The 13,069-nt window shown below is 35.6% G+C and overlaps 1 protein-coding gene across 2 annotated transcripts in view; it reads left to right on the top strand.

The window, feature by feature from the left end:
* The first annotated feature begins 5,470 nt into the window (after positions 1 to 5,470).
* The window catches only part of LOC18432147 (elongator complex protein), a 28,518-nt gene continuing 20,919 nt past the window's right edge, over positions 5,471 to 13,069 (top strand). For both annotated transcript variants that reach the window (XM_006842257.4, XM_088854910.1), the window contains exons 1-2: positions 5,471 to 5,906; positions 6,065 to 6,157. In XM_006842257.4, the coding sequence (XP_006842320.1) occupies positions 5,740 to 5,906; positions 6,065 to 6,157 (260 nt within the window). In that variant the 5' untranslated portion in view covers positions 5,471 to 5,739. The remainder of the gene's footprint in view (positions 5,907 to 6,064; positions 6,158 to 13,069) is intronic.

Raw genomic sequence — 13,069 nt, 5'->3', positions numbered from 1 at the left:
CTGTAGGGAGCTTCAAATTCCTATTGCGAGATGTTATTTTTTTGGTGAGTATTGGGAGTTGGATTCCTTCTTTCTCCAAGTCGCAGGTTCCTTTCTCCTCCACCGTGTCCTTTCACTTATGTATCCCCCCTTTTCTTCTTAATCTCTTATGCCTCTCTTCTGACCGATTTTTATTTTGTTTATTGAGGATTTTCTTATTCATTGCCATGTTTTGTGTGCTATTCATATGGGCGTTGATTCAATAAGTGTTGTTTGTCGCTATAACCCCTGCCAAGGTGAATGCTGAAGGGAAGGTGTTTATAGGGTTGCTTTGGATTAGGTTTGGAGTTCTTGGAGTCGATGTATTTGGGAGTTTTTTGTGAGGAGTTCTTAGGGTGGATGTATTTGGGAGTTTTTTGTGGGGAGTTTTTTTGTGGGGAGTTCTTAGGGTGGATGTATTTTGAGCAGAGTCAGATCCTTCGAGATTAGAATTTTAGGCTGTGTTCCGATGTTGCAGTGCTTTGTTTTTTAAAGTAGGGAATACAATTTATATGCCTCTATTTTATAATCTTGGAGCTCTGCTCCTTTATCTAACAAAATTTACCATTACATAAAAAAAAAAAAAAAAAAATCCAACAAGTCCTTCAATAGACAATGTTGATAGTCTTACCCCTTAGAATGTGATAGGCATTTCGTTACATGACATTTTTGTGACAAGTTCGGCCTCGAGCTTTAAAAGAAAAACCATAACCTTCGTTACTATACTATCATGAGAAACCTACTAGAAATTTTTTTGTCTCATTTTCCGTTTGTTTTAAAGGATAGAGGAGGCTTTACCAACCTTTGGCAACTGTTCCATAGCAAAAATTTGGCTCCGGAGAGCTGAAAAGACCCATGAAGCTTCATTAGGAATTGGTATAACTTCTCTTCGTCATCTACTTTCTTGGAATCACTGGCATAGGATACGAGTTCATCCATATAAGTTTTAAGTATGGAGTAATTTTCGACAAGTGGACGTTGCTCCTGTTGCAATCTAGTTAAGCATCTCTTGAGTTTAAACTTTTTAGGTGCATGGCTTTGGGAAAGCCTTTGCTCAAGGTCGAGCTACACGCCCTTTGCCGTTTTTAATATAAATCACACTATTCGAAAGAGGTTTTGAAAGTGTGTTCACGATCCAATAATGAACCATGTCATTGCATCGTTGCCACAATCTGTACTTGGAGGAGCCAATTTCAAGTTGATGGATCGTCTCATCAATGAAACCTAATTTATGTTTTGCACTTAAGGCTTTCAAAATGGCTCGTCTCCAAGTAAAATAATTATTACCAACTAAAGGGCTTGTGGCCAAAATGATCCATGTCAGTCAATGAAAAAAAAAAACAGCAGTCAATCACTTAAGAACTTACACAGACTCGTGTACGAAGGTAGTTGTAGTGCCTAAAGAAACTGGTTAAACTTATGTATAGAATCATAGTTACCAATTACACTAGAAGCTGGCACAAATTTGCACTAAAACAAAAACTACAGCAAGTGCTCAAAAAGACTGTACAAACTTGTGCATAAACCTGCAGCCACAGACTATACACAAAGCTTGCACAAATTCATGCAAGTGTGTCAAAAAAAAAAGAAAAAGAACAGTAACATAATACTGAATCTTCTACATAGAGAAACAAAGAAGGAGGACATAGGCTAGAAAGAGACTGTCAAAAGAGATTTTAATCGCAAGCCAAAGAGCTTGGCAAAGGCAAAGCTATATATATATATTTCTTTCCATGGTCATCTTTCTAATCTAGTGATCCTTGTGCTCCAAGGAGATGCTACATATGACCGTATTTCTTTCCATGGTCATATGGATCATAGTATAACACAGAGAGAAGTGAAAAGCCTATTAGTCACTAACTCCCATTTGTTAGAAAGCTATTTTGTAATATGACATGAGAGATGGGCTGGCAATGGCTTGGGCCACTCTAGGTCAGAGATGCCTAAGCACCTGGGCAGAGGTGGTTTGGCTTAGTCAGGCCTTTTTTTTGGCCCACCCAAGCTAGGACAAGCCTATTACAACTTTTTCAAAAGTACATAAGAAAACATGAAAAAGAGGTTAGATGGGACTGGGTCATGGCCTTTGGACTAGGCCAGACCCTGCCTGACCACCGTGTAGAAATCTCAAGGCCAAACCCAACTCTCGGGCCAAATTAGAGGGTATTCCATGTTTGGATAACCCGCCTTACGAATCCTAGGGAAAGGACCTCATGATTGTATGCATCACATCCATTTTTGTATTGGGAAATAGAAGGGCTTGCAAGGATACTCTTATTTCCCGCAATGTTTTAAACTTCAAACCGATATGGTGGATCGTTCACCTTAAATATCTGTGTTGGATCACTAGATCGGTGATCTGGATTTGTATAAATTGGTGACTTAGAAAATCATTAAAAATAAATAAAATTAAAATTAAAATAGGGGTTTATAAAGTGGGTTTGAGGGAAGAGTGGAGAAAATATTAAATAAACATAAAACATAAAAAGATATAGGAGATGAGATTAGGGGGGACCAGGTTGAACCTATAGCATACCAAAACCAACTATTTCCATATGTATCAATGATCTACATAAGGAATTGTTGGGTTTTAAAGCTCGTGAAAGCGCACTTTGGAGGCCCTCAAGACTGAATTTCGTTTACCGGAACTTTCTCATGAAAAAACTATTTCACAACTACGTACTTAGAAAGCCATCTTCTAAAGGGTGCGGTTTCTATAAGGTTGCAACCTTAAACAATCCAATTAAGGCGTACCTCCAAATTTTACCATAACATGTAATTTTATTGTAAAAAATTCTTAGGATTATCTTAAAATCTATTTTCATATCTAATTAGAAAATTTAAAATACCAAAAATGGTTAAAATCAAGGAGATCTATAAACATACGAAAATCTTGAAAATTGACGGTCTAGATATTGTGTTGCAAGATGCACCATTTCTGAGAATCAAAACTTTTTTTATATATATTCATACATCTCGATGTCGAGATGATCAAACAGAGGGTTTTTTAACATTAAAACAACCTTTCCGGTAGATTTTTGAGGTGTATATATAAATCTACATTTTAAGGTTGCAACCTTATATAAACTTTTATGTAATAATCTTAAAATTAAAAATAAAATAAAATAAAATAAAAAAAAAAAAAGAAAGAAAGAAACTTTTAATAAGTGATGGTCCATATGAGCATGATGGTCCTTAGGGACCATCACTACTTTCAAAAGCTTTTGGTTTAAGTTTTTTCTGCCTTGCCATGTCCTTTAGTGGACATGGGCTTTAAATTCAGGTGTAATATAATCGTTATACCTCATGTATGCGGTGTAACTTAATAAAATAAAATAATAAGGTGTCTTAAGAATTTAAATAGGAGAGGCGAGGACTCCCACCTTATAGAATTTTTGAGATCTTTCTCTCTCTAGTCGAAACACAATGAACTCTTTCTCTCTTTAGCCGAATTTTTATTGAAAGCCCCCTCTCAAATATTTTAGGTAAGTGACTTCATTATCTTGAAAAATAATCCGTTCTTTTTAAAAATGAAATGAAATAATTGCTTCTGCTTATTATCATGAATTTTAGGCGCGATAAATTTTATGCGCAAGCGACCTCATTATTTTGAAAAATAATCTTTTTAATCAAATTGTGATATTTTTTCTATGTTAGAAATTTTAAATGATGTAAATGATTAGAAATAAATTTATTTATTTTTCTTGTTTATTGTTAGAAAATTTTAGATACTGTAAAATTATTAGAAATAAATGTGATATTTTTGCTTTTAGTAAAATTGTGAGATTTCTTTCTACTGTTTTTGAATATTTAGACATTGTAAATTTCATGTGCAAATGACTGCCTTATTATTTGAAAACTGATATTTTTGCAATTGATTATAGCATTGTCCGTGAAATGTTTATTTGCAAATTGACATCCCATAAATTGTGATAATTCCGTATTTTTGAATTTCTATAAGAATTTTTCTATACATATTAGATTAGCAATTATGCTAAAATGTCTTTACGAACTGCTACCTTTCTAAATTTGAGCCCAAAATATTTGACTGGTTATTTTTGAGATGTTATTGAAAGTGATTGTTACTAATGGTTTTAGTGAAATTCATATTAATAATTTCAGTGATATGTTGAGTAGATGATATTGCTGCTTTGGAATGTTTAAAGAGATTTAAAAATACTTTAAGTATGCAAGTGGACTCATCCGGTGTGCCGGTGAGGTATACGTGGACCTATCCGATATGCCGGTAGGGATTAAGTGGACTCATCCGGTACGTCGGTGAGGTATAAGTGGACCTACAGGGATTAAGTATACCTATCTGGGATGCCGATAGGGATTAAGTGGACCCATCAGGACGCTGATGGGGTATATAGGTGACCTACTTGAGACATCAGTAGGGTAATTTGTGAAATCTTTTGAATTATGCACTGCCGTTAAAATGTTATATGCATTTCAATTATTCGGATTATAATTAATTATGCATTTTTTAAAGTGAAAATGTTAATGCATTTCTGTTAATAGATCTACTTTTTGAAAATATTGATATCTTTCAATTATGATTATTTTTAGGATTATGATGATCACTTACTGAGTAACCAAACTCATCAAATTATGGTAAACATTTTTTTCAGGATAACTGCGGTTTTATTTTGAGTGCTCGTTAGGATCAACTCTGGAAGATATTGTAGTTGTGCTTAAACTTTCTTTTGTTACTTTGAAAGAATTCGTCACTGTAAATTTGTCCTATCAAGAGATGTATATATGTTTTGACTGTCACATCTCAGAAATATCAGTATTGTAAATTTTTGGGGTGTGACAATTTCCCTTTTCTTAAAATCGACATGTGGAAGGCTGGAGAACTACCGTCGGTGTCTTGCTTATAATCCCAACCTTTCCATCAGACAAGAGCAGAGCGGAATGGAAGGCAACAGATACGTGTGGCAACGGGTGGGGTTTGGTTGGACCCAGAACCGAATGTGAATAGTATTTGGGTTCATGTTTTAGACCCGGATGTGACTCATCAAATCCAAAATTTACATATCTGTACTTGTTGAGTCTTGAGTTCACTTGTCAAATCTTGGGTCTGGTGGGGTTCATTGCCACCCTAGTATTATGAGATTATTTTTTTTTTTGCCATTTTTTTACTATCATATGTCCATATTATTAGCAACAAGGTCACAATCACTCGCCATTAGCTTTCAAGCAATCCAATTTGTCTCTTAATAGTTAAAGATGACTACGAGTTCTTATTATATATGATCCTTAATGAACTGAAATAAATAAGCTTAAAGTAAAGTATTTTATCTCCAACGGTTTACAAATACGGGTCTGGTCCGACTGAACCCGGATCCGAATAGTATTCGATTCCAAGTTTTGGACTCGAACCCGAACTGTTGGGTCCAAAAATTGGGTCACCCATACCCGAATCGAAGGTCGGGTCTACCTAACAGGTCCTGGGGCTGGTGGGGACAATTGCCACCCCTAACAATAGAGAGGGGGCGAGAGGGACGCGGCTATCCTCGAACCCATGTGGTTCCCTCCCGTGTTTTAGGTTTGCATGAGAGTGGCAACGGGCCGCGAACTTCGGGTCATTGTTTGTCCCAAGGCCTGACCTTTTTTAGGGCCGGGCCAACCGGTCGAGGCCAGATTTAAGTCTTGTTTGTGTCTGACTCCGCCCCTGCATAAGGCGGCGTCGTTTTGAATGGTTGAATGGAGTGAATTGAAATGGCGGACTTAGTATGCAGAGGTTTGCGAGATGGGGTTTTGGAGGGAGAATATGCACCTGCTTTACTCATAAAAGATACCCTGCAAATTTCTCTGGGAGTCCATGTATTCAATCACTTTCTCCTCTCTCTATCTTCGAATATTTCATCGGGAAAAGCTCAGTCCAGGTACTCAAAAAACTCAAAATCACTACAACTTTATAGTCCTGTGATTTTTATCTAATGGAAAAACAAAGAAAAATGGGTCATTAAGTTCTTATGGTTTCTATCTTACTTTCTTTCTCCCTCACTTTTTTTGTTTTGGAATTTGGATTCTTTTCTTGAAGGGGGTTGGTCGTTGTCGCGTTTGCTTGTCCACCTTGCTTTTATGTTGATTTATTGAGGAGCAGAGGAATTGGTGTAGCATCTTTGTCTAACTGGTAAGTTAGTCGAATAAGGTTTAATGATCTAGCTTATTTTTACATTTGCGTGAGCTTGTTTACTGATTCATACCTTCATTTTGTGCTTGCATCTTATGTAATCATGGTTATCAACCAATTTGATTCCACATAGAAGTGCTGAATTAGTGAAATATAGATGATATTCTTTAGTCTGTGAAGATGTGTGTAAGATAGTTTTTGCTCTCTCTGTCTCTCTAATTAAGAAAAGGGAGACTAAAAGTAAAGATCCCATATTCAATAGGGAAAAGTTTATATAGAGCCGAGGCTCTAAATAATCAAATTTGAGCCTACCTCAAAAAATTCACTAGAAGAGGTTGTTTTGATGGCCAAATATCATCGAATTGATCATCTCGACATCAAGATGCATGGACATGAGCAAAAATGGATTTCAAGTTTTGAAAATAGTGTATTTGGTAATGCATTTTTGGATCGTTAATTTTCAAGATTTTCAAGTTTTCATAGATCTGTTGATCTACATTATTTTTGAAGCTTTAAATTTTATAAATAAAGATGAAAATATATTTTAAGGCTATCACAAAGATTTCCAATATTGAAACGACATTTTTCGATACTATTTGAAGGTAGGCTCTAATTTTTGTTTAGAGCCTAGGCTCCATACAAACTGCACCCTATTCAATACGGCCATGGAAGTATTTATGCTATGGTCCTGTAGTTTCTCTACTCTGCATTAGACAAAATAGTTATTTTGATATGTAGGTTCTCATTATAGAGATGATGAGTTAGAAATTCAGTTACTAGGATAGTGAACATGTCTAACCATTGGATAATTTGCTACTCTTTACCAAATTACAGAAATAATATTAGAAACAATATTACCTTCGCGATGGCACTGTATTGTGAAGAAAGGTGGTTTGATGAGTAGGTATCCCATACATAGAAGGAGCTTGTACCAAATTATTGAAAATGGAAGTGATCAACAGGAAAGCTACATTCATGACGCAATTGACATATGTCCAACTATAAACGATTAATAATGTCACTTTAGAATTACTCTATTGGCTCCATGGCATGAGAAAATTATTTTTAAGGGAAATATTTGCAGATTCGAGTTAATATCTTCTTTTTTTTCTTTTTGAATAGCATTCGCCCTTAGAAAAGAATGGGAAGTACAATATTTTTTCTGATCACTACATGAGAACTGGAATATGTCAAATACACAACGCAAAGGAGGCAAAATCATCACATGATATTGCAATTGAGGCATGTCTGAATGACAGGAAAATTCTGAAGATAAGTAGAAGGTTCAACAGTGATCGTAGACGGCATAATGACAAATTCAAATCTTATGAAAGAATGCTATGATCATTTGATATTTCTTAATATGGATTGTTTAAATTGCTACCAAATAAAAAACTTTTAAAAGGATTTTCCTGTGTGAATTCTTCTAATGGCATATAAGTGATCGACAAATGTTCTTGGTAACATTATTGTCTCAACACTGTTTGAGTTCCTTATAGACGATATTTTTTCACAATGTAGTAAGCAGCTTGGATGCTTTCTCAGGTTGTTAGCTTCTACATCAGTCCAGCATCTTTATGCCTATGATACCTTTGCTACTCCACCCTTTTTTCCCTTTCTTCTCTTATATTGAGCATCAATTTTGATACCAACCCCAACTAGTTGAGATAAGGTTCTGATGATGATGATATATCAATTTAGATACATCTTTATGGTTCCTTAATGGTTGTATTAATTTTTGAATGCCTCGTCCTTTCCTTTATCAAATATTTATTTTGATGCCAATATTACACATTAATCAATTACCACTTTGTGCTGTTTGCAGATAGGCGATGCTATAGCTGAAACATTTGATGAAAATTAATTCTAACTATATTTGATTGAAACATTTATGTGTTAGTTTTTATTTTTTATAATTTTTAGGTCATTTAATATTATTGTATAATTATTTAATTTCTCAATGTTTAATTATTATTTCATGTTTAATTCAATTCTCTAAATCCTAATCATTTTAAAGTTCCTACTTTTTTATTTTTCACATTTAATTTTATGTTCTAATAGGTGTGGCTTCAATAGGCGATACGATGAAGAAAAGTAGACTTAGGTGGGTTTGCCATATGCAGCATAGACTTAATACAATACCTGTTAGGAGGTGCTACTTGGTTCAAGTGGAAGGCTTTGAAAGGACAAATAGAAGGCCAAAAGGACATGGATGGAAATAGTGAGAAAATATATGGGGACTTATAGTTTTACTAAGGGTACCCTTGATAGAGCAAAATGGCGGAACATGATTGTGTAGGTGACCTCAAATAGTTGGATAAAGCTTTGATGATGATGAATTTTATGTTCTAATCATTTTATAGTTCCTTTTGGTGAGTTTACCTTTCATAAATATTTTTTCTAGATCCTACTTATCGTCTTTGGTTTAGTTTTATTAACAAAAATTTTAGATAATGGACAACAGATTTTTAAGGAGATGGACATGACTTTTTCGGGTTAATTGTAAGACTTAACTAAGATTTTTGAAGTAATAAACCTATATGTGTGTGTGTGTGTGTGTGTGTGTGTGAGAGAGAGAGAGAGAGAGAGAGAGAGAGGTGTTAGTCCCTCTTATATAAAGATTCTTATAGGCCCTAGTATCAATACTAGGTCTCTTGTCACATGAGAGGGAACACGAGAGGAAGGGAGGGAAGGAGGGAGGGATTGGTTCTATTTATCATCCTTTATATACATAGATTCTTATAGGACCCAGTATAAGCCGATACCTCTAGTCACAAGAAGCCATACGCTTGCTTAGGCAAGCCAACATCTATATTACTATGCTAAAACTTCTTTGCTTGGAACAAGAAGTTCTTACTGTCATGGATCTCCATAGATTACCTGATTGAAGTTCTGTTCTTGTTCAATTTAAGTGCAAGTCCTAGACTATACCTTATCCATTTATCGACATTAATCTAATGGTTGTCTGGCATTGCCTTACTTGTTCAAGTTTCGTGAGTGTACTTGGCCTTCTTAATTTTGATTCCCTATGGGATTATTGACTTGTAATAGTCATACCACTGCATCCATTTATTAGTTGTTGATTGGCTGATGGCCTTTTCTTAACTTGGTCGTTGTCAACTAACCTTAATTCACCAAGGTATAACTCCTTCTTTGGAGTTACATAACAATCCCAAAGGGGAAGCTGGATATTGTTAATAGGGGATCTAATTATTTTGAATAAATTAGAGGATTGTTGACATTACCTTCATGGTTGTATTTAGAGATTAGGATTGTGGTTATGGAACTACAATTCTTGTGTTCAACTAATTAATCTGTAATTTGGAGAATCAAGTTATTCGAGCTCTTACATCTTGAGCCCTGTCATCTTTAGTACATCAGTCACATTTTTGTTTTTTATAATGGTTATAGGAAGGCTTCAATCAGGATAAGACCATGGAAAAATAGAAATTTGGGGCATTTGATAAACTTAAATAAAAAACTGGTTGTCCTAAGAGAAAAATGGTGGTCAGAAAATGCACCTACAACTTTTGTTTGTTAGTGGACTATAATGTGTAAACTATGGAATATGATGAACAATAGTAATAATAGATCATTTTTTATGAAAGAATAGCCTATTCGACACATCTCATCATCATCCAAGCCTTTTCCTAACTATTTGGGGTTGGCTACATGAATCTTGTTCCGCTATTCTACTCTATCAAGGGCCATACCCTCACTCAGGCCAAAAGTCACCAAATTTCTTCCCACTACTTCCATCCATGTTCTTTTGAGCTTTCCCCTACCCTTTTATAGCCTTCCACTTAGGCCAAATCGCCCTCTTAACTGGTGTTGTACTAGGTCAACCTTACACATGGCCAACCCACTTATGTCTATTTTCCCTCATTTCCTATTGGAGCAACCCCTAAGTTCCCTTGGATGTATTCAATCTGGAAACACTCATCCATCTTAACATCATCTCAGCTACACTTATTTTATAGATATGTTATTTCTTGATTGATAAATATTCCGTTCCATAAAGCATGTCTGATCTTACAGTCATCTTATAAAACTTTCTCTTCAGTTTTATGTCTATACAACATGTTGTTTACAGGGAAAGCCCTGGCATGAGCATATAACATTGGTTCAGGATTCATAAAAAGATGTGGCAAAGTTTTTTTCTTATTTCCCATTTAACACAGCCCTCATCCCTTCTCCAGGCTTGGAACTAGCATGACCAACTTAGGACTTGCCATAGCTTAGCGTTCACATGCCTCAGGTAATTGCTTCTATTTGGTTGGTTAACATAGTAACAATCACAGTGAATCTAGTGCGTAAAATGAAGAAACAATTGAAAATGTTTTTGACTGGTACCTTGCTCTTGCAGGCTCACCAAACCTTTGCAAATTTATCCATTTCTCCTCTTCAAAGAAGCATAGGTTCTAGTGGAAAAACTCATTGATTACCTCATGAACTCATGATCCAAGATTATGCAGTTCACAATTACTTGGAACAAGAGTGGGAGTGACAGATCGCCTAATGTAAAAGTCTCCCCAAGTCGGGGCCACATTTAGTACAATTTTAACTAATAAAAAAAATTTTAAAATAGAAATTTTATTTGAATTAAAAATAACTAATCTACAAAATACAATAAAAACAGGCTATAAAAAAATATTAGTTATTAACTAAATATTATTTAGTTAATAAATAATATCTTCATATTCCCTTGAAATGTAGTTTATGTAATCATCATCATCATCATCATTTTAGCCTTTTCCCAAATAATTGGGATCGGCTGCATGAATCCTGGTTCTCCATTCTGCTTTATTTAAGGCCATATCTTCAGTGAGGCCATAAGTCCCCATATTGTTTTGGACTACTTCCAACCACGTCTGTTTAGGCCTACCCCTTACCCTTTTCAGTCCTTCCACTTGAACTAACTCGCACCTCTTAACATGTGTTGTACTGGGTTGGTGCCACACATGGCCAGCCCACCTAAGTCTACTCTCTCTCATTTTATCGCCTATTGGTGCTATGCCTAAATTCTCTCCAATAGATTCATTTCGAATTCTATCCCTTCTTGTCTTGCCACTCATCCATCTCAGCATCCTCATCTCTGCTACACCCATTCTATGGGTGTATTGTTTTTTGTCTGCCCAACATTCTGCCCCATAGAGTAAAGCTGGTCTCACCGTTGTGTTATAAAACTTGCCCTTCAGCTTATTGGTGTGCGACGATCACATAAAATTCTAGTTGCACATCTCCACTTCTCCCACCCAGCTCAAATTTTGTGTGCGATATCTTCCTTGATCTATCAATTTTCTTGTATTATCGATCCAAGATATCAAAAATGCGGTCTTTTTTGTACTTCCTGGCCGTCAATCTTGACTACTTCCTCGTCCCTACTCCTATTATTACTAAAATTACACTCCATATACTATGTCGTAGTCTGACTAATTTTAAAACCTTTGGATCCTAGAGTATCCCTCTGAAGTTCTATGTTTTTGTTAACACTGTTTTGAGTTTCATCAATCAAAACTATGTCATTTGCAAACAACATGCACCACGGTACCTCATCTTGTAAGTGTCTAGTTAAGTCGTTTATAATTAAGATAAAGAGGTACAGGCTCAATGCTAGCCCTTGATGTAGACCTATTGTCACTGAAAACTCACTCGTCTCTCCACTAGTTGTTCATGCACTAGTTAGCTCGCCATTGTATATATCTCTCACCAAGTCGTCGTAGTGTTTGGATTCGTCTTTCTTTTCCAACACCCGCCAAATCAAAACTCGAGGTGTAGCTTATCAATGTTTCAAAAAGCGCTAGGTGGCACCCAAGCGGCCATGGGGGTCTAGGCCGCCTAGTGCCTAGGCGGGCGCTCAGAACCTGGGCGGCCCAGTTGAAAAAAAAAAAAAATGATGACTGATAATGATTAATCCATAAGAATTTTAACAATCTGTAAGATCATAATCCATAAGAATTTTGATAATCCATAAGACTATAATCCCAGTTAAAGAAAAAAAGATAGAAGTCCAGAAGAGAATTTTGATAATCCATAAGACCATAATCTATATTTTCATACAATGCTAAAATAGTAAAACCATACAAGCATACATTGATAGTCTGATGCACTGTAGACTGTACACACAAAAGTTAGATAGCAGAACTATAAACTAAAAATTAAAAAAAGAAAATATACAGAAATTCAGACATATACAGTCTAGTCAACACTCAACACAACAGTCAACACTCAACACTAAGGGTCTTCAGTCATCATCATCATCATCATCGTCATCAGAAGAAATAGGGTAAGCTTCATCATATGCGTCATATTCGAGGCCATCATGATCAGAGTCATTTTCCTCTTCAATATAACTCTCATCCTCATCTGTTTCTTCTGAATCTGCCTCTTCTTCCTCTTCTTCTGCGTCCTTCTTACTAGTATGTGCAGATGAGGCTCTAGGGATCTTGGCTGCACTACCCTTTTCTATCTTTTTGTGCTTCCTTGAACTCAAATATTGTATAATTTCCTCCTTGGTAGCCTCAGGAACATTTTTACACGGGGTAAATGCCCCCATTAGTATCATTTCAAAAATAATTATATTTAATACGATTTGTCATTCGGATTCGTGTTATAATCATACTTCCAACCCGGATAACCACTTTTAGAAGAACTTGGAGAAGATATTTCCATAGAACAAGGCTCGTTTTCATCATTTTCTGGTTCTTTTAAATTCAGAAGTTGTCTAATCTTATCCCAAATAGCTTCAGGAGCTTTTTTACAAGAAGCAACATTCCCTTTAATACCAGCAAAGCGTTTCTTTAATCGGTTAATACCCCCATTGGAATCTTTTTCACAAAAATTACACCTTATATAATTTTTATCGTTTGGTTTTGCGTTATAACCATACTTCCAACCCGGATCACTTCTTCT

This window comes from Amborella trichopoda, chromosome 13, assembly GCF_054954075.1.
Source record: "Amborella trichopoda isolate Santa Cruz 75 chromosome 13, AtrichopodaSantaCruz75HAP2 v2.0, whole genome shotgun sequence".
NCBI lineage: Eukaryota > Viridiplantae > Streptophyta > Magnoliopsida > Amborellales > Amborellaceae > Amborella > Amborella trichopoda.
The sequence above is the reverse complement of the archived record's forward strand: the minus strand, read 5'-3'. Positions and strand labels throughout refer to the sequence as shown.